The sequence below is a fragment of the Lycorma delicatula genome, chromosome 8, assembly GCF_047948215.1.
Source record: "Lycorma delicatula isolate Av1 chromosome 8, ASM4794821v1, whole genome shotgun sequence".
Taxonomy (NCBI): Eukaryota; Metazoa; Arthropoda; class Insecta; order Hemiptera; family Fulgoridae; genus Lycorma; species Lycorma delicatula.
In genome coordinates this window covers 52,844,921-52,871,204 of record NC_134462.1, presented here as the reverse complement: position 1 = coordinate 52,871,204, position 26,284 = coordinate 52,844,921, and the positions used below count along the sequence as shown (strand labels likewise).

The 26,284-nt window shown below is 29.8% G+C and overlaps 2 protein-coding genes across 5 annotated transcripts in view; one reads left to right on the top strand and one right to left on the bottom strand.

The window, feature by feature from the left end:
- The first annotated feature begins 860 nt into the window (after nucleotides 1-860).
- LOC142329412 (uncharacterized) overlaps nucleotides 861-26,284 on the top strand; it is a 76,752-nt gene continuing 51,328 nt past the window's right edge. For 2 of the 4 annotated variants that reach the window (XM_075374001.1, XM_075373999.1), the window contains exons 1-3: nucleotides 861-994; nucleotides 7,254-7,394; nucleotides 13,220-13,484. In XM_075374001.1, coding sequence (XP_075230116.1) covers nucleotides 913-994; nucleotides 7,254-7,394; nucleotides 13,220-13,484 — 488 coding nt within the window. In that variant the 5' untranslated portion in view covers nucleotides 861-912. Of the gene's footprint in view, nucleotides 995-7,106; nucleotides 7,395-13,219; nucleotides 13,485-26,284 lie in introns of those variants that run through there. The other 2 variants (XM_075374000.1, XM_075374002.1) reach the window with 2 other exon arrangements.
- Nucleotides 1,579-4,644, bottom strand: LOC142329413 (uncharacterized). Its single transcript, XM_075374004.1, has 2 exons — nucleotides 3,261-4,644; nucleotides 1,579-1,684 (listed from the first exon to the last, which is right to left on the bottom strand). Exon 1 carries the CDS (start codon nucleotides 4,356-4,358, stop codon nucleotides 3,279-3,281), a length of 1,080 nt encoding a protein of 359 aa, XP_075230119.1. The 5' UTR covers nucleotides 4,359-4,644; the 3' UTR covers nucleotides 1,579-1,684; nucleotides 3,261-3,278.

Sequence of the window (26,284 nt, the reverse complement as noted above, 5' to 3'; positions counted from 1 at the left end):
ATTTGCAAGAACCTCACAATCGTTCAAAGTTTTGAGTGGGGTCTTCTGTCTCTGGATCTACAAAATTTGCGATTCACTTTTGCATGATAAAAGCCTTCTTTTCTAGAGTGGAAGTTTTAATACGCTCTCCAGCTATCAGAATATATACTAGCAAATATTTGATTTTTCTTTTTATTACATTAGTGTTACAGAGCAAATCGATCAAGCACTATTTCTACACTACATGTCTTTGTCTCACGACATATGCCACCAAAAAGGCACTACCTTCTTTTTCCTTTTTATATATAAACTTTCAATTTCTACTATCATTCCTCGTCTTCCCGATTTCTAACACAACTCTATTTTGAATAGCACAACACAAACTTCTGCCATATAATTATTCCAGTAGATTGTTGTAGCATTTTGTTCCATTTCTAACTCATGTTCACACTATTTCACATTCGTCAATTCATAGCACCAACATTATATAAATCTAACGATTTTTTCAAATTGTAACAGACTTCCTTCCAATTATCTTTGCGTAATAAATATTTACAATCTACAATCTATTTTCATGCAGCGAAAACGCTGATGATTAAAACTGAAATTCATAGTGGTTTTTTTTACATTTTAGAATATCGGTAATAGTCAATTTTCTTGTAAGAATTAAATTGCATTTTTTCCGTGTTTGTAAATCTCTTTATTTTCATGATGTCTACACTGTGTATAACTATCTATTCTCACCGATAACAATTCAAACAAGTACTAACAAGCTTTACAAATCAAAAGTTTACATTTCTATCATATAATTCTTATATTTCTTGGGTGGGAAGCATATGAAAATCATGTCCGATGTGATAACAATAAGGTTATGTTATTGACAAGTATATAATATGCATATTTAACGTTAATTAAGGGTTAGCGAGCGAAGTTATGTTTGTATACGTACAATTAGTCAGTACACGGAGTCAAGATAATCTTTTTTTCCTGTTTAGCCTCCGGGAATCACAGTCAGGTATTACTTCAGAGGTTGAATGAGTATGATATGTATGAGTGTAATTAAGTGTATGTAGTCTTGCACAGTCTCAGGTCGACCATTGCTGAGATGTGTGGTTAATTGAAACCCAACCAAAGAACAAAAGTATTCACGATCTACTATTCAAATTCGTATAAAAGTAACTGCCTTTACAAAGATTTGGACGTTGGAACTCTTTCAGCTTCATTTTCAGCTGATTTGCGAAGACGAGTTTACCACTAAACCAACCCGGCGGGTCTAATCAACATAATCTAAACAAACATAACCTACGCTGGCTAACGAACATATATTTTGTTTAATACATTGTCATTTTTTTTCCACAAAGGAGTTGAGTAAAAAAAAGGGGGAAACGTGAATAAATAAAAGTGGCGGTGCGATTACAAACAAGTGCCAAATATGCATTTATGCCATTAATAGGCATTTTGTTGTGAAATTCCAAAATTTAAAAAAATATTACTGTCTAAACAAAATTTATGCAGAGGTTTAATGTTTTTTTTTTAACAATTCCCAAATTTAGGAAAGTGTAACATCACTGCAGAACGTTATTTTAACACTTAAATGTACATTAATATATAAGAAATTATACTTTTAAGAGTAATTATTTTTTACTTGAAAACAACTTCCAGTAATATCCTTTCTGAGTTAAATGAAATCATTTTAGTACTCAATCTGAAAATACAAAATAATATACAATTATTTATTGGGTCATTTCATCTCAAATCAAGTGTTAAGATCTTTATATAATTTTGTAAACTAGCAGACTATCTGTAAGATAAAAATCTTTAATTTTAAGCTATGTTGACCTCTTACGAAACTATAGGTCATTAAAGTTTTTAAAACATATATAACAATGTGCAACAAATTTTCAAAATACATTTACAGTTTATCTAATTAAGCTAGATAAGTGCTTTCAAATGATATTCAATAGCTTCCTTAAAATATACAACTAATAATTTTTTTTAATTCTCAAAAACATCTTTAAAATTTTTAAGCAACTCAAAAAATAAATTATTAGTTTATAATTTTGTAAATGTTCACCAAAGTTCAACAATGCAGTGCAATAATTACAATCCTAATGTAAAGGATCACTACTTATTGGATGACTGAAAATAGCTAAATTAGCAAAATATATTCACAGGGTATAATAATCAGTTGGTTAATAATTTTTTAATTTTGGCATTTAGTTTTTAATGTAAATTAGCAAAATATATTCACAGGGTATAATAATCAGTTGGTTAATAATTTTTTTAATTTTGGCATTTAGTTTTTAATGTAGGCATAAAATGATAATATTTATCTCTTAAGAGCACTTTTTAGGTAACCACAACATACATCACAACTTGTTGCTAGCAATAGAAAGGTTATTATTCTTCAACGACTAGGGTTAATCAAGATTCTAATCAAGGCCATAATTTTTCCTTGATCTGTTGTCTTAGAAATAACTTCAAGACCCTTACCACTTCACTCCTTGAATTTTATTGAAAGAACAAAATTGTTAAAAATAGTATTGTAGAAAAAAACAATTAAGAACTTCAATTCTGTTATTAAAGAGAAAATTCTGTAAATAATAATTGTTTATCATCATAAACAAAGTTCTAGCAGAAACCAAAAAATGTTAATTGTGTATAATTTACATTTAACAGAATATCTATATCTAAATAATTTATTTTGACACATATCCCAAGCAAAAAGAATTCATAAATCCTAAATGTTATCAGTTTCATTATAATATATGTCTAAAAATAACAGATAATACTAGAGTTTTTATATCTGCTACTTCACATCTGTTAATGCATTAAAAAATTTATATAAAACATCATTCCTTTGCATACTTAATATTTCTAAATTTATAATGGACTAGTAAAATTAAATTGGGTACTTGTACATTAACTGGCATGCATAATTTTTTTACATATACAACTATTATAAATATGTTACAGTAAATTTGATTAATCCGGTGATTATGCATAATTACCAGTAAATTTGATTAAGTGCCTCCAATGTTGGAGAATGGTATATATAATTTGTATATTTAACGTTAATTAGACAAGGTTAGTGAGCAAAGCAAGCATAGGTTATGATAATATAACCAAACATAACCTACGCTTGCTAATCTCGACAAATTAACAGTAATGTTTTGTTTATTTAAATAATAAATTCAGTAATTACTGCTTATAGTAGAGTTATTTTAATGTATAACATATTAACATAACCAAACAATGTGTGCCAATTAACGAAAAATTACCTTCAATTGTAGTCCTGGTTATAAGTACACCTTTAATAAACCATCAATGTGATGGCGACATATGGGACATGTTGTGTATCTATAATGTCTAAATGCTTCATTCAGAGAACACTCTTCACATAAACACATATGTTTGCAAGGTATTATTACAACATTAGATTCCCTATCTTGGCAAACAACACACAATCTTTCATTTTCACGACTGTGTTCATTTATAACATTATGTTCTGATCGGATCATATTACTTCTTAAATGCTTATTAAAAATTTTCTTTAAATTATAAAATAAAAATCTGAGTTTTAATAAAAAAATATGCAAACCATTCAATACTATTATTAAACAAGAAAATGACACTTTCTGCAGATATCTTGATATCTTATAATAACAACTGGTAGCATTATTAGCAATAGAAATTTTATATTTACTTGACAAATATATAAATGCTAGAGCAATAAGCAAACCACAGACAGATTCAAAGGGTGTGTCTATAATAAACAGGTAGATTTCACAGCACACTGAATAAATTGTGTCAAAGATTGCAAATAATAGTGTCAGAGCTTCTTCTGCACTCCTATTAATGAAAAACACAAATACACTAATTAAGTATATAAAAAGACCTGGAATTAATTTTACACAAGTCCAAATTACATTTCCAATAAGAATAAGGGCTGCTTTAAACATAATAATAAAGTCATATATTAATTTTATTCCATTTCTATATATACCACAAATGCTTTCCTTTATACACACAATAAACTCTAATAATGCAAACGCAGTGTTAATAACACAAATAAAAATTGTAAAAATTAAATTAAAAACTGACTCGACCATAAACTGAAAGCACGAAACAGTAAGTGAAAAAATGTTTTCCAAATCTATGATAAAATATGAAAAATCTTCACACATAATTGTAACACCGTTTATAGTGAACAATAAACAATCATATATCCCATTAAAACACTTGGAAACGATGTCGGCAATAATTTTTCCCACGAGAATGTTAACCGACAGACATATATTAAAGATATTCACCACATAATTAACAATTCCCACAATAAACTCTACAGTACTCCAAAAATAATGTAACATTTCCAGCATTTTACAGCGGCAACAATGCTCTTATGATCTACGAATAGGTTATATTCTGCAACAATTGTTATTTGTGAGTTACTTTATGCCGGCAAAGCTAACCCAAAACCTCGTGCCAAGAAATGAAAAATCATTTTTTAAATATTACAGAACATCGAAAGAAGTACAAGCACCTACTGCTTAATTTCAACCGAATGTTACCATATCAGCATAGGTCAAGGAAAAACCGTTATTAGATTTAGATTTTGAAATATTCACGACTAAATTGCCGGTACGTATACTGGAGGCAGAGATACAAATGTTTTTACGACCATTAAAATAATACAATATGTATTGGTAACCATTATATTTATACTTAACTGCTACATCAAACTTAATTTTTTTTTTTAATATATATATATATAGATATATTTTTAATTATTGGGTAGCTTTTATTAATAATAATATTATATAAATTGATATATTAATACTCTTAGGATTTTACAGTGATTTAATAACAAGAATACAAAATATATACACTGAGACAGTTGATCAAAAAGTGAGTAGCATTTCAACTTAAAACGCCCTATGTGAGAAGGGATGAAAGTTGCTCAGCAACCAAGTTACCTTCTTGGCTTTTCTCATACGCGGTGCATTAAGAGCTAATAAAAGTTACAAAGGATAGATGTAAAATATAACTTGCAAATGTCCTACATACACTTAAGTCGTCATTTACCTATTTAAGAATAACTAGGAAACTAAACTTTGGTATTGTATTTGGTCGTTGACAAAGTTTCCTTTCTCAACTGGCAATTTGAAGTTCTCGCAGGTAAGCTACGGAGATTTTTCCGTAACATGAATGAAGAAATTTTTCATCACACATTCCCGAGGATGTGATAAGACACAAACTGATTTTTCAAAACCAATTTATTTTCTTCAATTGAAATAAAGCTTTGAAAATACGTCAGAAAGATTTCAACAGTACTATAGGTAGTATATATTCTAGTAATAGTTATGTGGGTTAACCACGATTAAAGTAACCTACTGCACTAGTTGAGATAAAATCTTGAGACCTACTACTAATAATAGCATATCGAGTTTTCTCTTTAAACCATCCGTAAAGATGAAACTTCATCAAAAGTTTATTTCATACTTCTCGTGTAAACGTTACGATAGAAGATATTATTAGGTTTTGAGAGTATCGAAAGAAAGAAAATAATGTAATTCTAAACAAACACATTTCAGGGTTTCTTTTAAAACTATTCTTCAGAGCATGAAAGTGGATAAAGGGGTTTTGAAACGCCAGTTTAAATTTTGAGAATGCAAGAAATATTTAACCTGCTTATAACTTTGTATCGATATTACAATAATTATTGATTTATTGTTACTATAAGATAGTACTTGAACTGTAATTATTTTATTATCTGATTTTACTGTAATAACAATAATCATATTATTAGAAATTATAATCATAATATTTTAATTCGTGATAGCTTTTATTTCCTTTTAGATCGTCTTAACTTCGGTTCTTCTACTAGTATTTTAATAAACCTTTCTCTCCTCTCATAATGTATTTCAACCTATTAACTTGCATTAAAACAAAAGCCCACCGGTTCAGTCTAGTGGTTTACTCGTTGATGCAAGTCAGTTTTTTAACACCTGAAGATTCTGAGATTCTAATTCTAGTAAACGTTGAATTAGACAATGTTGAATTTGTTCTTTATACGAAGTTGAATACTATACAATGGATACCGGTGTATTTTGGTGGCTGGGGTTCAATTAACCACATATCTCTGCTTAAGTCTGTACAAGACTACATCTGATTACATGTCATACGTACCATCATTTCATTGGCCATGTATTTGTACGACAATTAGTTGCGGGTCAGTTATTAATTAAAATAAGGTCACTTTTTCGGACGAAACGCTATTTTCTCGTAAAGTTTTTTTGTAGATCGCGGTAAAAACTTTCCTACTTGTCATACAAAAATTACGCACAAAAGCTGCGTTCAAATGAAAGAAAAACTATCCAAATCCTACAAGAAGTTCATTTTAAAAAAACATTTTCCGAAGCCGTAAGTTTTAAAAATTACCAGCGTTAAGCGTGTTCTTCATGTTCTGAATTATATCCCTGTTAACTGTTTTTTAAATGAAGTATTTTAAGTGAAAAGTTATAAGTATTTGTGCAAATTACTGAGTTACACTGTTGTTTTTTGGACGTTCACTAAAAAATGTAAAAAAAGACCATATACCTTTATTTTATAATGCTTACATTGTAGTTCCATAGGGGCAAAATTTTTTACTTTCGCACGGAGAGATTAAAAGGTTAAACCCGACCCTGCTTTTATTAATATAAAGAGTCACTGAGTGCGGAAAACTAATTCTACAGTTTGTTGAGCAATTCTGTGTTGAGTTGTACTTCTGTAATCTAACTGCCGAGCTCACTGCTAAAACTATTTTATTAATAATATTGCTCTAAAGACACTGAAAGGGTTTTATATCATTGGATTAGTAACCTATTAATTAAACAAGAAACAAAAGCTGAAAAATAAAAATTTCATATCTGCATTAAAAATATTCTAACAAACTATTTATGCCTTATTTAAATAGTTTAATTCATAATGCGTATCGTAATTAACCCATTTACAGGCTTAAATTATATTATCATACTAACGTATCATTAATTTTTATATTAGTAAATAAATCTTTATATTTATTTTTGAAAGTACGATACCTACCGTTGAAAGCGGGAACATGGCTAAACTGTTTCGCTCGCCATGTTGGATATTACCACAACAAACAATAATATTGTGAGACTATTTTTTGTTTAAGTGAAGTGTTTAGTGCGTCCTATTTTTAAGGTTTAATTAAGTTTAATGATAATATAAAATGGAAAATACTCAAGAATACTTATCTACCGTTTCAGAAGATAATCTAAGGTCTATCCAGGGTCCTAGGTCTGCTAACGCTAATAGTTGCGAGGACAGGTCGATGTTGAACTCACAACCAGTTGATAGTTCACACCTAGAGATGGTGTTACTTGAAGAAAACAACAAATGCGATAAATGTACGTATTTGTCCTTCTAATATTAATAATTTTAACATAATTTATTTACCCTTTGCACGTTAGGGCTGTTAATTGCGAGGAGCATCCTATTCCGGGAATAAGCATTCAGGGTAATAGTCGTGTATGGTGTTAAAGGCAATTTCTAGGCCAATACGTTTTTTCTAATTCATTTATTTTTTGTTTAGTTTTTAAATAGTTAACGTTTTTGTTTTGATTTTAAATTACAATAATTGACGTTTGGTCGTACTTTGTATTTATCTTGGCCTCATTTTACCTTTGTAATTTTTAGGTCGTGTTTATATCCCTACTCGGAAGAATATATATATATATACAGATTTTAATTTGTTCTTACGTTTACATTTTAGCTTCAGGTTGTTGTAACTAAACTATATTTTTAGGCCCTTTTTGTTATAAAAAAAATAAATAAATACAAAATCCAATTACAATTTGTTACATTTTGGTAACTATTAAACATAGCCCAGAAAATTGAATGTATGTATTCTATTGGGTTTTAAGTGAACTATTGTAGAACATCTATCTTTGAGTACCTGTTGAATCTGTGACACTTTTGTCTGATTTTTATACAATTTAAAAGCATATTTAAATTATTTCTGGGTTCAGCTGTCACATTTTTGCAGTATAAGTAATTGAGTTTTCATTAGGAGATCATAAGGAACCTGTGCTTTAAAAAAATGTTTATAATGGAAACATTGTAAAAACATCAAATTATTGTAATTATCTAAACACGATCCTAGCCCATTAAATATGTTATTTTTCATAATTTATTAAAATTTGTTAAGAGGTAAATAATGGTAATTGGATTTTGTAACCAAACTGCTGCCAGTAAGAGATGATGCTATGTTTGAATAGTGTTAATTTGGTTTTTAGTAAACAAAACATTACTTGATCCTGTTATTTAGATTGCTGGTAGCTTAACCTCTGTTAATAATATTGTTATTTATTAATTGTTACTGCTGAAATAACAGTAACATTGATAAAATTAACATATTTTTTTATTTTTACTTTAAAATTTTTAATTTTCAATCAGAATAATTTTATTAGGGATATCTACTGGATGGTTTGTTTATTTAGTGTAGTAGGTTGAACATGTCTGTATGATTTTGCTTGTATTCCTACATTTTTAAGTTTCATCTGTTCTTTTATACTAAAAAATAACAGGATAGATAAAACTTTTAATTTAAAATGTAAATAATTGTTTTTAATTTATTTAATGTACTTTTATTGATCTGTTGTTATTAAATAATTAAGTAATATGTGCTTACAGTGTGTTCATTATTTTTCTGTACAATCTGTCTAAATTTTGTGTATTTAAGATTATGTATACTATACATTACATTGTGTATATATAATTTTTTTTTATAATTAAAGATATATTTCCAAAATGACAATTTTCCTATATTTCTTACAATAAAATTAGAATATATTTTGTAGGTAGAATGAAATGATGAATATATAAGTCAAGAGTTGCTGTTATGCTTTGTATTAAATATATATAAAATAAGCCTTTATGGCATTAAGAAATAAAAACTATATTATACAGTTATTTTCATTCCTGTTAAGAGGCAAGCTGGAAAAGACAAGACATTTACCAGCATATGTCTCTAATTTCCTTATTAATATAAGTTAATGAAATAGTTGGTAGAGGCCAAAGAATAGTATGCTATCTTGAGGAAGATCTGTGCTGCATTGTTTCATTTGGTTCCTTTGATAGTTTGAATATTTAAGAGAACTCAAAATTAACTGTTTAATTAAAGCACATGGAGTCTGTATGTTTAGTTTTATCGTGTGTTAGTGAAAGATCCAAATTAGATTATGGTTTACATTTTTATTCGTCTGCTAAAGAATGTCTTTTAGATTGTTATATTCTGCCCCATAACCAATGTTCTGAAATTAAATCTGTAAGGATTCTAGTGAGGAATGGTGGACATTCACTCTGGTAACAGTGAGATCTAATTATAGCAGCCTTTATGTGCCATATAAAGATCACATCATCTTTTATATAACATTATTTTTAAGAGTAGGATTTACAACTATTAAGCTGAACTTCCCTATTAAATGATATTGTTCAAACTCAACATACATTTTCTATGATATTTCTTTAATTACGAAACATATATATTATTCATTAATGCAGTTTTACTATCATAGCAGCTACTACATCTGCATTGTCTCTTTTTAGTACTGTTTAAAGTAAATAGCATTAAACTATTAAATATTGCAGCAAGAGTTAGCCAGTATTAGCCAGGAGAATAAAGATAGGATGATGAATGGATACATTGTGGTTTTTTGCAAGAAATTCATCTCAGAAAAGCTAAAGATTATTAGTATTTTCAACATCCAGATATGGATAGATGCTGTGATGATATGAGTATTCATTTTATCCCTTTTAATACAATGAGTTTTGTAAAGAGTGACCTGTCTATATTAGCCAAGTTTATTGTCATGATACAATTTTTACATGTTTTACTCTCAAAGTTTTTATTTCAATATATCACCATTAGTTTGAAGAAAACCAATTCTATATAAAATTAAATATTCTGTTATTAAATGCAAAGCTGCATAATAATTTGTTAATTTTTCAGTAAGATAAAAGTAGTCCAGATTTAAAATATTGGATATTTTTTAGTCATTTGATCTCTGTTAATCATTTTGTAGGGCAATGGAGAAAAAAATAAAGGATTTTGAATTAACTAACCATGTAAAGAATATTTTTTAGTAACAATATCTGTTCATGTAAGTAATTTATATAGTAATAAAAAAATATAAACCAAGTTTTCTACTATGTAGAACTTGATTGTACTTTATGTGTATATTATTTTAAATGGATAAAAATAACAGTACAGTTGTTTGATCCTAGAGAAGTTATGTTGAATTACCCTGTTCAGTTGCTCAAATGTGAGAAGTTATGTTTATGAGAACTCGTATAATGTATGAGTAAAGAGCTATATGCAGACTAGTTCAGCCATTTCCAAATTCAAGACAATTGCGTCATTTTCATGTCTCCAGTTGACTGGTTGTAATTTCTGAAATTTTTTTATACTCTAGCTTGTACAGTCCAGAATTGCTGTAATAGTTTAAGTAAGTAGTTTGTCCGTTGGAAATTTTTTGGTGTACTCCATTTATTTTACAATAGTTACCAAATAAATTAAACTTTTGTGTGACATTGGCTGAAAAAATTGTATTGTATGTCTCTCTGTGCTGCCCTTTCTTCAAAATTCTATGGGTAAAACATTTAATTCTTTTGTAAAAAAAATGTTTAAGTAGTAATTTTTTCTATCACAGGTTAACCCTATTGTAATTATTATAATAGAAGCAATAAATAACTGCCCTACGCCTCCATTTTTCACCTATCTCGTTGCATATTTGAGAAAATGTAAAGAATGATGAACTCCAGATTAGTGTGGTATTTCAGGAAAAATCTTGTATTCCATCAGAGCATTGTTTTAATTATGTTATGAAATGTGTAAACAAACCTGTCATATCTTTACCATGTATGGATGATTTTTGTTACTTATACAATCATTATTGTGTGGTAGTAATTGTTATCACTCAGTTGCAACATCAGTAGTCAATGGCGATTGCTTTAAAATTCCAATTCTGTTTTACTTAAAAACTACTGGATTAAAATTTTCAACTATTGATTCTCCTTGTGTATGCTTTTCTTGTTTTGTAACAAATAATACACCTTAATTGTTAAATCGACAAGAGATACTGAATTCTATTTTTAGGTCTTATTTTGATTAACAAATTACCCAAATTAAATAGAGAAATTAGAACACATAAAAATTAGTAGCTGCTACATGTGATAAGTAACAATAGTTGAGATACAATTCAAACATTTTTGCTTAAATTTTATCAAGTTTAGATCTCATTTGGACTGTGATTTAGTAAACACTTCCAAAAGAAAAATTATTGTTTAAAGTGTTGGTTTCAACCCAAAAAAACTTTGTTTTACTTGCTACTGGTGACATTCATTGTAGCTTTTTATTAAATTCTCAGGTTTCTCTATAAGCCATGAGGGTTTTTCCCGCAATGATAAATCAGTAATTGTAATCTTGTCTCAGTTGTATGAAGACACTATAATATCCTTCGTATTATTTTTTTTATAGTAATGGACATTGTAGTCTTAACTCTGCTATACAGCTTGATTGGCTATATGAATTCAGCAAATATTTTCTAAGTTTTAATTCAAAGTAACCAATACTTATAATCTTAAGTGGTTTTCCTCTATGGTAACTTCCATTACTACACCTTTGCCTTGATTTGACTTTTTTCAAGAGCTCTTAATAGCTGCAACCTGATTTTCCAGTTGGAGTTTTTCCACCTTCTTTGCCAAGTGAATCTAGATGTGATATATAGTGACAATAAAAGTATGTTCAGTTGGGTGTTGTTGATTCATGTTTGGTTAGGAAGCTTTCATGTTCAGTCTGCCTCAGACAAGTATTATTATTGCTGAATTTTTTCCGTATTTATTGCCTTACATGATGGGTTGGTACCAGTATATAACTTTGTGCTGTGGATCGATTGTACTATTAGCACTACATGGCATTTACTACACATAATAATTTCAGATATTTAATTTATATCTCGATTCTTTGCATACTTATGTGAGTTTCTCTGGCTTCCTAGCTGTGTAAGAATCTAAGGCAGCAAACAAGCACAGGAAGCTTACATTCAGTTTAACTTTTTGTGGAATTTGGAGCTTGTACCAATGTGCTTTCACTTCGTGAAATGCGGATTGGAGTATAGCAGATCTAGTTGGCAATTATACAATAAGCAGCTACACATTGTATAATATATATATATTGTCATATAATTTGTCACTGCACACTACTATGAAGGGAGTATCTTTTATCATCTATGCTGGAATATGAGTTAACACATAGTTTTCTCATGTAATTGGTGATATTTCGTTGTACTCCAAACAACTATATTGTAATGTTCATTCATTCTTCTTTATTATCTATATTTTGTGATGCTGCAATGAAAGTGAGAAATAGCAATGCTAACTATGTTCCTGGTGATTGTATGGCCAAAATGAACTGTTTTAACTTTTAAATTTTTCTCTGGGGATCCCATTAGTACTTATTCAAATACTCTTCTTCTGCCCTAGAATGCCACAGAGAATAAATGTGTTTTGTACAAGATAGCTGTTTTCTTTCATATTGATTTTTCAAAATTTAAGTATATTAAATCGGTACTGAAGCATTCATTAATTTTTTTTATTTGGGCAGTGATATTTACTCTCTCTGGTCATTTGCCCCAAAAAAAATTGTTGGTAATATAATGAAAGATATAACGTTAATATTAATGTTATATTAAGCAATTATATTTTAAATTATATATGATGAGAGATTATTTTTAATTGATTAGTCAATTTGTTTACAGTCCTTTAGTGAAGGCAGTGGGTTATTTCTAATAATTATATTAGATAAATTTTATGTTATTTATTTACTTATTTGACATCAAAGATGTGGTAGATTTTAAAATGCTTCATTGAAGTGTTTTTTTATCTTCTCCCTACTGTGACAAATACTTTTTAGTTATTTCTTTTAGTCACAATCTGTTTTACTGTGTAATCTTATTTTTTTACAAATAAAGTTACATGTAATTTGTTAAAAATTTATTGAGTTCCAGTAGGGCATCAAGCAAGTAATATCTTATTTATGCTTTCTTAAATTTAAAATTATAATTTACTCATTTGAAATTCACTGATCATAGATATTTTTATATGATTAGAATTGTTTTTATACAAGATAGAATTATTTTTAAGTTATTCACTTAGTTTTTAAATCTTCTTTCAGGTGGCTCTAATTACATTAATCGTAATTGTTCTTGTTCAACATCTATTAACGATACTGACATGTCTGTGCCACAACATTTAAACAGTAATGGTAATACTGGTAACAATACTGTAATGGATGATTGTTGCAATGATGATATCACAAATGTTGGACAGCCAGTGGAAATTACATTCCCTTGGATAGTACAATTTAAAAAATTGTGCATTGAAGCTCTTATCATGCCATCTATTAAGGGCCTTGATGAACTGATGTTATTCTATTTTGAGTATGTATTAATAAAACTTGCTATACTATGTCAATACTGTAGTAATAATTTTCTTATAATTTTTATGTCGAAGTGTGGTGGTACATATGTAACCCATTGGTTCCCAACCTTTTTTGACTGACAACACACTTCACTGAATGTGATATTGCAACACACTTACTTGTTTTCAATTAATAATGATGATACCAATAATAATAATAATTTGTATATAATTCTAAGTATGAGACATTTAGTGTATATAAGCTGATTTAACATGCAATCGGGAGCAATTCTAGCAGCATTCTTCTAAATACAAGCAGCATGTCGATTGGATTCAGAGAAAAACAAAGGTAAGTGCCTAGAACACTAAACTATCTGTGCTGGAATTCCAATTAAAAATTGTATATATTACTTTTTTTTTTAAACTCGTCTTAAAATTAATGTGATGTTTGCGCTCAATGTGTTTTATAATATTGCTCAATGTGTTTCATAATCGCTTTAATATTGGAAGGACAGGTAGAAGGGAAAAATTGTGTAGGCAGGCCACGTTTGGAATATGTAAAACAAATTGTTAGGAATGTAGGATGTAGAGGGTATACTGAAATGAAACGACTAGCACTAGATAGGGAATCTTGGAGAGCTGCATCAAACCAGTCAAATAACTGAAGACAAAAAAAAATAAGTGTTTCATAAGGTTTATCAACACGTGGTCTTATGGTTGACAAGGAAACCTGCTAATCATCTTCCTGATGTATCAGTCTGTTCTGCTTAGATTTTACTATTTTCATTGTAGAAAATGCTGATTTGCATGAGTATGATGTAGATAACGGCAGCAAAATTTTATGATAGTGAAATGTTGACATCGCGCATAAATCCAAAATGACTTCTGAATTATCTAAAAATTTTGTTTTCATGGTAGAATTGCATGTCAAGTCCAGCAGTTCATTTTTTTCATTCACATTGTGGTTAGTGGCATTTTGTATGTGGTCTCGCCAGTTATATTAAAAGAAAGCATTACCCATTCCAAATCTAAAGCAGACAAGGGAGGAAAGTATTATTTATTAAAGTTTGTAGCGCATTTAGATGTTCTTTTATTAACTTCTCCAGGCACTGTTTGTTATTTTGTGTAAATTTATTTTCAAAATATTTAACTGGAGGAAAGCAAGATAATTTATCTCCTACATCTGAAGACTGTCGAAATGCCATTTTCCCAAAATCCTTCCATTTTTTTTTTTTGTGGCTGAAATAATATTTTCTGTTATATGAGTTCAATCAGTCGAAAATTTTGGCAAGATATGCTAGTTTGGCATACCAAAAATTATCTTCCAAAAGTCTTACATACTCTGCCTTTTCATCTTTAAAAAAAAAGAAAAAAACTAGTCTTGAAGCTCTTCCACCTGCATCAATGTTTTACCCCTAGAAGCCTATGTGTTTCTGAATGCAGTAATAAATTGGTATGCTTGCTTTCCAAAAAGTCGCAAAAATTTTTAAATAGTTACTCTTAACTGGTCTTGTTTTTAAATAATTAATCATTTCAATAGTTCTTCACATTCTCTAGAAGATCCTGTCAGTATTTCTCATAATTAACATTTCTCTATTAAAAAATCAGTGAGTTGTCACTGTAGTCGGGTTGATTTTCCTGATTAAACTTATAAAACTTTTGATTTTCCTTGGTAATATAGATTTTCCTTCATTACAAAGAGATGCAATCTACTGTTTAAATGGCAAAGATACTTATGATTAACGTAATCATAAGTATCTTTGCCTGTAGTAGTGGTTTTAAGTTCTTGGTCCAAATAAAAATTGTCCAATAATACTTAAATTTTATTTAAACCTAATAAAGCTTATTAACTGGTTTTTTCCACTTTCATCCTTATTCAACTGAAGTGCAAACTGTATCTCCCACCAATTTCCTGCTCACATTAATTTTATTGTCGTGAGACATTTTTTCTATTTTGTGGCTGAAGGTATATTGGATAATGAAATTTTAGATAGTTCTTCCTTAGCATCACCAAGCATTTTTTATAGTTGGTAATATTATTGTTGTTTACTGAGAGGTTTTTTCTGTTGTGCTATTATACTGAGTATAAAGCATGCAACACTAAAAAACAGAATACATTTTATTAATGCACCAGAGGTTTTATTTTGACACCTCTCTATTCAAAAAATTTCTTTAAAAATATTCTCATTCTATTCTTTAAAAGTGTTCTCTTGGTTTTGAAGCTGTGTGAGTATTACTTTCTAAGTGTCTTAAGTTTATTCAACACCGTCAATTGATTTGATGAAACACTTCTGCATATAAGGCACTCTGGTATCTCTTTTATGTTCATTTCCCCCTTACGTAAAATCATATTTCAAGTATTCATCACTGCATTTATGAAGCATAGCTCATTTTTGAGATCCTGAAGAGAATCAAAATTTCTGCTCACTTTACTAAAGCTAGCTTTGCTATGATTGCTGTCACAGATCCCAGAATTTTATTCAGCCTGTCTTTTTCAAATGAGAAATCTAATAATGATAAAACTACTTTTGTAAAATAGTTGCACTACTATCTACTTATGCCACATATAAATTGAAACTGGTTAATATATTCTGATGACTCTAAACAGTCTTAAACACCTGCAGTGTTGCCAGATTTTTTCAACAGAAAATCCCTGTCTTGCAAACTCCCCATGCTGAGGGATAAATTCCTCAGCCGAGTGGGAAGAGTAAACAAGCATTGTTGAAGGTGTTCACAGTGATTGAAAATTATTGGCAGGCAGAAAAATTAAACTAACTGTTGCAGCTATTGACTGGTACAGTTTGTCCCAAAATAAATTTTGTAAGTGTAAATTACATTGTATACAGGCTTTCTGAATAGCATAAAATTTATTTCTAAATTCTAAACTTTCACCACACCTATGGAACTGTGTCACACCAGTATGTTGCAACATGATTGGAAACCACTGATATAATCTACTGTATGGAATACTGGTTTGCTTATATTTAACTGCTTGTATTTTATGGCACTTGGAGCCAAAATCATTTGCAAACTATCTTTTGTCAGTCTTAAAAAATTGCTAGTTGATTTTTTTAAGTGATAATTTCTATATTATAGACTTAATATATCTATATAGTATTTTATATATATATTTGGGCTCCTGCTGGTGGGGGGAACACTAGCCCTTGCAACCGGGGGTGTAGTTTCCCTCCGCCGGTGGCGGTCCTGATCAATACTTTGTAATGGCACATGAGATTCCATGATGGGACTGGGTGGTGGTGCGGGGTTTGTCCCCAACTTCTGCACAGGCCAGAATGAGGTTACATTCCCCTTGTTAGGTGATCTAAATTGGTCGACTTATTAGGGTGTAGATCTGAATTTCTATGTTGTGCAAGACATAATTTTGATTGGTATGAGTGTAGTACTGATTTACCTTTCAACTCATTTGTTTTCTGAGGCATTCACAGTCACAAATGATGCTGTCAAATCTGGACTAGGCACAGGGTTCATGTTTCCATGGTTTCGGTCAGTTATTTTGAGGGAATCATGTTAGATTGGATGTGAAGATGTCTGTGGTGAAGGCAATTTTTGATTTGTATTTTAGTGACGCAAATGTCTGCCGAGGCATTTACATCGGTGGCATCCCAACCATGGCCTGGCTAATCAGTTAGTGTCTGAGATGTAATCAGTTAGATGGTCTAAAGATGACCTTCGGTAAAGCCCCTCAGGGCTCAGAATGGAGGGGGTTGTGTGGCGACCAGTAACATCACAAGGTGGGTGTCTTCCCCCTATGGGATTGGAATAGTATTTTATATACGCACATGTATAATATATTTTTTTATATGAAATATTTCTGTAAAATATATATGAAGCCCAGCATTTGGTAACAGCTTGTATTTATATATATATAGGAAATAGCCAAAATTAGTTTGAAGCTACCAAAGGAGAGCCAAGTTAGAACCTTAGACTAAGCCAAATTAAGCAGTAAAAGTAGATTCTGGGAGATTAAATAAAGTTAAGTAAATTGGTGAATATCTGATTAAAATAATAACACTGATAAACATAATTTTTGTTTCCTAACAAGCGATATGTGATGTTAATCTGTTTTTTGATGCTGAAACGGATAATTCGGATCTTTCTATCACCCACTATTTTTGAAAAATGTTTAAATATTAATTAAAGAATTTTTTCATTTTTCAACGTACAGTTAGCATTTTAAGCTCTATATTGTATTTTGTTAGCTCATTTTTTATTGTTTAATTTTGTTGATGTAATTTGTAAATTATAAATAAACAATACACTAGAGAAAAAATTAAATCATATCATAGTCAAATATTACGACATCATATCTAATACTGAAAAATGAGCCTTCATGGACAAGATTAATCATGTCTGTGCAGATCAAAACATGTAGCTGAAAATACAACTGTGTTGTTTGTATTAAGCACTGGATTTAGAAATAAATTAAATTTGTTCAGTCTTATTGCTGTTTTAAGTTTGTTAACTGTGCAGTGTCATAATGCCTTGAAATTGTTTAAATGATGTGGATGCCTTTTGTTATGTATGTGGTGAGTTTACCATAAAATCAATAGGAAAAAATTACACCTTTAATTAAAAAAGCATATCATTTATACTTTCAGTGTAAAACTGGTGATTAGGATAAGATGTGGGTTCCTCATATAGTATGCTCCAATTGTTCTGATAATTTAAGAGGATGGCTGAAAGGTACACTGAAGGCTTTGCCATTTGGTGTATCTATGGTTTGGCGTGAACCAAAGGATCTTGTAACCGATTGTTACTTTTGTTTAACAAGTGTGTCTGGAATTTCTAAAAAATCTAAACATACTGTAAAATATCCTTCATTGCAATCTGCAATCATTCCTGTACCTCACAGTGAAATTATTCCAGTTCCTGACCCACCTGTGAATGTATGTTTTGAAAGCAGCGATGAAGAATCAGACAGTACTGAAGAAGACAACAGTGATTTTGATTTTGAATTATCTTCCTATAAGCCACATTTTGACATTGTGAATTAAATGACTTGATTAGGGATTTAGATTTATCAAAAAATCAAGCTAAGCTGTTCTTAACACCTTCCACTCTTGTTCCTAAGGTTGGAATTTACAAAAAAATACAAAAATTTCAGGCTTTCAAAGCCTACAAAAAGAACTTTCTCAGTACTATATTGATGAAAATAATTTGGTTTATTGTACAGATATTGATGAGCTTATGTTGCGCTTCGGACAAGTTCATAAACAAGAGGACTGGCACCTTTTCATAGATTCATTCAAATATAGTTTAAAAGTGGTTCTACTTCACAACAGTAACAAGTATCCTTCGATACCAATCACTTATGGTATTAATTTGAAAGAGACATACGATGTGATAAAAGACGTCCCTGAAAAACTAATTATAAAAAACGTAGCTGGAACATTTGGTGATTTGAAAGTTATAGCTATTTTGTTAGGCATGAGGTTAGGCTATACTAAGTACATGTGTTTTCTTTCCGAATGGGATAACTGAGCTAGGGATAAATATTATGTTATGAAATAGTGGAAGAAATGAGACAACTTAACTCCAAATGGGAAAAGTATTCATGAGCTGTGAGTTGAACCCAAAAAGATATTTTTGCCTCCTCTCCATATCAGGCTAGGATAATGAAAAATTTTGTAAAAGGAATAAAGGATAGTCCTGGATTTTTGTATATCAGGCAGAAATTTCCAAATGTAAGTGAAGGAAAAATTAAAGAAGGAATATTTGTTGGTCCTCAAATAAGAGAGTTGGTAAAAAATGATGTATTTAACTCAACGTTAAACAATGTAGAAAGTGCAGCTTTTGGGCTTCAATTAAAGACATTTGCAAAAATGTATTTATAAATAAAAATGTGACAATTACCAGGATATTGTTAATCAACTTCTTACCTTGTATAGAAGTATGTATAGAGCTCTGGGATGTAATACAGCTTTGAAAATATAATTCCTCTACTCACATCTGGATTTTATTCCGGACAACCTTGGAGATGTAAGTGACAAACATGGTGAACATTTCCACCAAGACATTTCGGTGATGGAAAGCCACTATAATAAGCCACTGGAATATTAACATGCTAGCCAATTACTGTTGGACATTAATTTGGGATGTGCCTGTTTATAAAAGAAAAGTATCAGCAAAATAATTCTAACACCGGTATGGCCATGCTGAATTATAAATTTTACAGATTTTATCTATATTTTTCCTTAATTTTTTTAAAGCATAATTTATTTAAAACTAAGGGTGAAAAATTTTGTATTTATAGATCAGTAATGTATGCAAAAAAGCAATTCAAGAAATGGTATCACACCTGGAGAAAAATTTTTTTTTTTATCAGTGTAATAATAGCAGATGCTGTCAAAATTATATAAAATATGAAAACGAGTAATTGATCTAAAACGATTATACAGATAGAAATATTTCATGAAATTACAATTTACAGGAAAGGTAACTTTCAAAATTGGATTCATAAAAATTAAACTTAACTTGCTCTGATTACTGTATTGAATACCACAAGATTTAATTAATTAATTTACAAAAATACAAAGTAAAGAACATGAGACAAATACTCATTCCATTTACAAATTGTAAGGATCAATCTTCAACATATCTTTTATACTTAATGCTTGAGGAAACATCACATTACTTCAAGTTTATAAGTCCGTTAATCTGATGTATTGTAAATAATAAATAAATAACAAACATATAGATTGCTCATGCAAAAATAACAAAAACTAATTTTAGAATTTTACACTAAGATTGAAAATTGTCCACTCTAAAACATGCAGTTAGGCAAATATAATAAAACATTTGTCACTCTGACAATAGAAGGTGTAGGTACAAATTCATTTGAATACTAGATCATGGATACCGGTGTTCTTTATTGGTTGGGTTTCAATTAACCACACATCTCAGGAATGGTCGACCTGAGACTGTATAAGACTACACTTCATTTACATTCATACAAATCATCTTCTTAAGTAATATCTTTGTTAGTTCCGGAGGCTAAATAGAAAAAAGAAAGATACAAATTCATAAAAATTCCAAGTAAAAAAGATTGGTTTAAGATTTGGATTGTCTTCTATGAGAGACAAAATATGTCTTTATTTTGTTAGATTATGTTAATGTATAATCTTTCTTATGTAATGATCAGAATAAAAAGTTTATCTATTTCCAGCTAAATACTTAAGAATCAGAGTATTTCTTTAATTATAACTTATAAATTAGTTACAATGTAGACTTTATCTCGTGCGTGTGTGTTCTTTATTATATAAAGAAGAAGAGCATTTTTCTTTGTTCAGGATAAACAAAAAACTACCCAATCAATCGCAACCAAATTTTTACCCATGTTTCTTGGCATAACTGAGATATATTTCATCTCAAGAAATTTGAGACGACAAATATATATACATATACACACACACACATATATATATATATATGTGGTAGTGGAGATTTTGCTGTTTGTAAGCACAAACTTCAGTGAATTGAATTAATGAGTTCTGAACTGTGAGTATCTATCATTGTATGAGCTGGGTTTTTATTTGAATTATTATGAATATTTATAAACCAATTTAAAAGTATTTTGAATTCAGAGTTTCAAGGGTTAAAAGTGATTTTTGAATTTTTTTGAAACACTTGTTTTTTTATATTTCTTGGTCACAAATGAAGAAATCAACCTCATTTTTGATGAGTGTAATCTTCATGTCAATAAATACCATTTCAAGATTTTTTAAATTTGATCTTGAAAGGTGATAAAGGTAAAAAAACTTTGAACAATGATTGTAAATTTTTCCAATCTTGATTATAGTAAATTAGATATTCAGTAGATCTGAGCTTACAAATACTCTTCAGATAAATATTTAAAAATCATTTTTGGGTTTCTTTAATGGGTACAAAGGCGCTGTGGCTCAACCAACACAGTTACTGCCATCGTTACTATATTTATTAGTAACGAGTATTAGCTCTCTCAGTATTAGCTACACTAGCCTTCAGTTACTTGACTAAAAAACATAAAATAAAAAGATTGACTGCTACGGGAAACGCAAGGAAACCATATAGCGCTGGCAAAGCTGCGACAGGGAGCAAAAAGATTGCACAAAAAACAATTGCAAGTGTAGATGATCACTGCAGTGATCGTCCAAATAGCACTTCACTGCTATACTGTTGTTCTCTGAAACATTGGCACATCATCAAGATGTGCCAATTTTTTATTATCTTATGTTTACAATTTTTTATTTTTCTATGTTTACAATATTAATAAAGTGACATCATGTTTCAAATACAAAACAATTATTATTATTTTATTCTATTTTTGTTTCTCTTTTTCTTTTCCATGTGTATGTAAGTTCAGTTCTGGTAGATCTTCCTCTCGGTACAGTTCTTTTGGCACGTGTCATGTATTTTGTTACATATTCAATTAATGTAAAATACAATATTTTGTAAAAGATTTTTATTGTGGTTTGTGGTTAAAACTTTTTATATTAGTTTGTTCATGTGCGAATAATTATGACTGATTTAAATTCGTTGTAAATGTTAAAAAACTAACAAGGATTTAATTGCTATACAGAAGTGTGAAGAGAGCTGCCTGTGGCAGTTTCAGCACTCACATTCAAAGGCTGAGGGGCCAGAATGTTCATTCATCACCCCAAAAAAGAAATAGAACCGTTCTAAACCAATTACCGGATTAGATGATTTTAATAAAGGTGTGGTTAAGTGAACTGTAAATGAATTTCACTGAAAGATTGGAGAGCTACCAACAGTTGACAAACTCTTAACGAATTAAAATTAATTTTAACCGCAGTGAAAGAGGCACAAAACAGAAGACAAAAGGAAGATTTTAGTTGAAAAACAATTATATTAGGCAGATAAGGATTTTATATTTGCAGGCAATCAATCAGTGATTTTAGAAAATGTAACCGGTGGTCATATACTTAGATGAATTTTATGTTTTATCATCTCAATCAACGGCAAAATCATGGGCTGACAATAGCAGTGCATGACTTCATTTACCAATAAATAAAAGTAAATGCTTAAATATAATTCACCTGGGAGGTGAAACGGGCTTTATTACAAACACAATGTTAACTTGGACAGACAAATAAAAAAGTGGTGATTGCTGTGATAAAATGAACACAAAAAAGTATTTGAAATGAGCTGAAGAAAAATTATTTTCTAACCTTCCGTCTGAGTCTGTAGTAGTTATTGCCAATCCTCCATGTCATAATACCTTTCCTGAAAAATGTCATCAAGCAAGAAACAAGACATGACTGTTTGGCTACAGAAACATATTCCATTTTTGTCCCAAATGCTTAAACCAGAATTGTATGAACTAATTAAGCTGAAAAAAGTAACAGAAAATGACACCAATTTGACGAATTGTTGGAAAAATATGGGCATTAAGTTCTGCAGCCTCCACCTTACTGCCCTGATTTAAATCCAATCGAGATGGTATGATCAGAGATAAAATGACATGTTGCGAGCCACAACACAACTTTTAAGATGTCTGAAGGGCAGAAACTATGTAAAGATACAATGAATTTACTGAGCAACGAACACTAAAAACCTTATTGTGAAAAGGTAAAAAAAATTGAAGGTGAGTATTGGAGCCAAGAATCGTTATTAAATTCCCTGACAGAATCTTTCATTGTCTCTATAAGTGACATTGATATTAATGACAGTCTCACTGAAGATAGTGACAACAGCTAGGATAATGTTCTAGCTGAGGAATTGAACGGATAATTTATTTTCCAGTAAGTAGTAATAATAACCATCTATTGCAATATTTACCATATAATTAGTAATAGATAATATTTTCTCATCTGTTATTACATTTTACAATATACAGAATAGAATTAACCGACTGTATTTCATTTCAAAATTGTTCCATTCATTTGTTAAAAACAGAACAATTATTTGGTAAGGGGAATTACTAAGGGTGAGGAATGTTTTTACATTGGGCTGTAATCGGTCACTTCAAGTTTTTTCTTACTTGGCGGCAACTGTAATTTTTTATTTTTTAGCTGTTTATATAACTTTTTAAAGTAAAACTTTTTTAATTTATCATTCATCTTCTTTAAATTGACCAATAAATTCTAATATTTAATGAAAATAAAATGCAAGTATAAGAATTAAAAAAAAAATTGTTTTGCAATTAAAGATTCCTTGTATCTTTCAAAGGTGGGAAAACCATAAAAGTTGCTTTCTTGTTGGGAAAATTGTGATTAGTATTACAAAAATTTTATGGCAGCATTTATATTGATATGCCATAATAACATCTTTTTTCCGGTTTAACCTCCGGGAATTACCTTTCAGGTATTAACTTCAGAGGATGAATGGGAATGATATGTATGATTGTAAATTAATTGTAATCTTGTGCAGTCTCAGTTCGACCATTCCTGAGAAGTGTGGTTAATTGAAACCCAACCACCAAACAACACTGGTATCCACGATCTAGTATTCAAATCCGTATAAAAGTAACTGCCTTTCCTAGGACTTGAACGCTGGAACTTTTGACTTCCAAATCAACTGATTTGAGAAACACGTTCACCACTAGACCAATACATCTGGAATATATCTTCCAGTCTGGAATTGGAAGCCTTCAAACGAAAATTTAGTAGAGCAGTTGAGAGAAAATGCTAACTTAAATACCGTAATGTAAATACTGGGTGCCCCAAAATTTGCTTGACCGAGAAATACAATATTTGTATTTTATGTCATATGACAAATGTTTAAAAAATTTCATATTTGTTTGGTAACTGTTTACATGATCGCTTTTTTCTAATGATTTTTAATAGTCAATGCCTGCAAAACAACAGAGTTTTTCATTCTGTTTATTTAAGATTTGGGTATGAAATTAAGGATTATGTTGCATGTGTTATTTAGTAAACTGTGTACTTAATACTATTTTCCATACTATTAATTTGTGTTTTCTGCCGAAGTACATGTTTGAAATCACTTATGTTTCTTTTATGGGGACAGAATACTTAATCCTGATATTTTTTATGGAATAGTCCATCAAATTAAATTGATGTGGGACATCTTGTGTTTTTAGTTACTGAGTTAAGAAAGTAGTAATTATTGCAATCATGTTAAAACTCTGTTATAGATGCAGTAATCAAATAATTTTAGCTGATCTGATGTGAATTTCTCCAGAAAATAGAATAACTCTTACTGAGTGTGATATGATCTCATGTTAAGCTTATTAGGGAAAGTAAGAAATGATTTGCTTTTTACTCAGCTGAATGTATTGTGCAAATCACATTGCCAAGCCCATTAAAATTTAGGTTATATTTAATGACATCTTTCTGTGACATTTGAGATAAACACATTTTTGTACACATTTGAGAGAAAACAACTCTGAATAATACTGCTTTTGCTAAAAGTGTTTTGTATGCATCACATCTAATAGAAAAATTGTGATAATGGGACACAATTTAATATGTTGTGTGTGTTTTCTCCTACCAATTTTCCAGCTGTTGCAGAATCTGAATGTGTGTGTAGGTTAGCAACTGCACTCGCTGCTACTGGCTAGTCAGGCTTGACATAATTGCAGACATAGTGCAATGTGGGTATAAATGTGTTGGAAAACATATAGTCTTGAACAGACTTAGGTTGTTCACTCTTGAGATGTGTAGTTAATTGAAACCCAATAACCAAAGAAACATCGATGTGGTGTTATCCATAGTCTAGCATTCAAATCAATATAAAAGCAATTGCCTTTACAAGGATTCTAATCTTAAAATTCTTGACTTTGAAAATCAGCTGACTTTGTGATATGAGTTTAACCACTAGATTAATCTGGTGGGTTACACAATGCAATATGTATTGCACACTAATATAGTCTGTCCAGTAGGGGGAGTAATAGCACAGTAATCATTTACAGCAGTGATTTCCAAACTGTGTGCCGCAGCGCCCTGGGGAGCTGCACCCTCTTCATAGGAATGCCATGAAGTATTGTAAAAGCTTCATAGTTAATTGAACCAAGATGTTTATAATTATTAATTTAATGTTAATAAAGTAAAAAATAATGAAGATGGATGAGTTTTATTTATTTTTATCTCTTACTTACAAGTAGTCATACTTTTACTTAGGGTAGGGCCAAGGAAAAATTTTAATTTAAAAACGGTGCAGTGACTTACGACTTTATACTGCTTTATAGTATTAATATCTTTAAATTTTATTTTAAAAAATAAAAAATTGTTGCACAACATTTTCAAAACCCTAGCTTCTATAAAATGAGATTTTATTTACTTAAATGTATGTGATTTATTTTATTTTTTTAAATTTTTGTGGAAAAATCTAATAAAAAACTATTGTCACTGTTTTTACGAGTAGCAATTTTTAGAATTTTTTTTACATTTTCAAAGTGAAGTATTTGTAATCATTTTTTATATTTTCATATTAGATAATTAAAAAATAAACATTAAAATTTCAGTTCTTTTATAGATCTAAAAAAAAAAATGAAGACTTGGCTGAAACCCTGGTACTATGTTGTATCAAACAGCTATACATGGTCTACCATCTGAGTTAACAAAGATTAACTGTAGTAAAAGTATTATATGGTAATTATTATTCCAATAATAGTAAATTCTAGTTTTCTATAGCAGCAGTTCATTTTTTTCCTTGTTTTTGAATATTTTGAAGTAGATTCTGAAAATTTGATTAGAGCTCGAATTCAATTTTTTTAAATTACAATAAATTAGGATTACTGAAGAATGTACTACATTTTTACATTTATTATTGAACATTTTTAGATAAGTACCTTTTATATTTATGTTTTAAACAATTTTTCCTTTAATTTTTTTTTCAG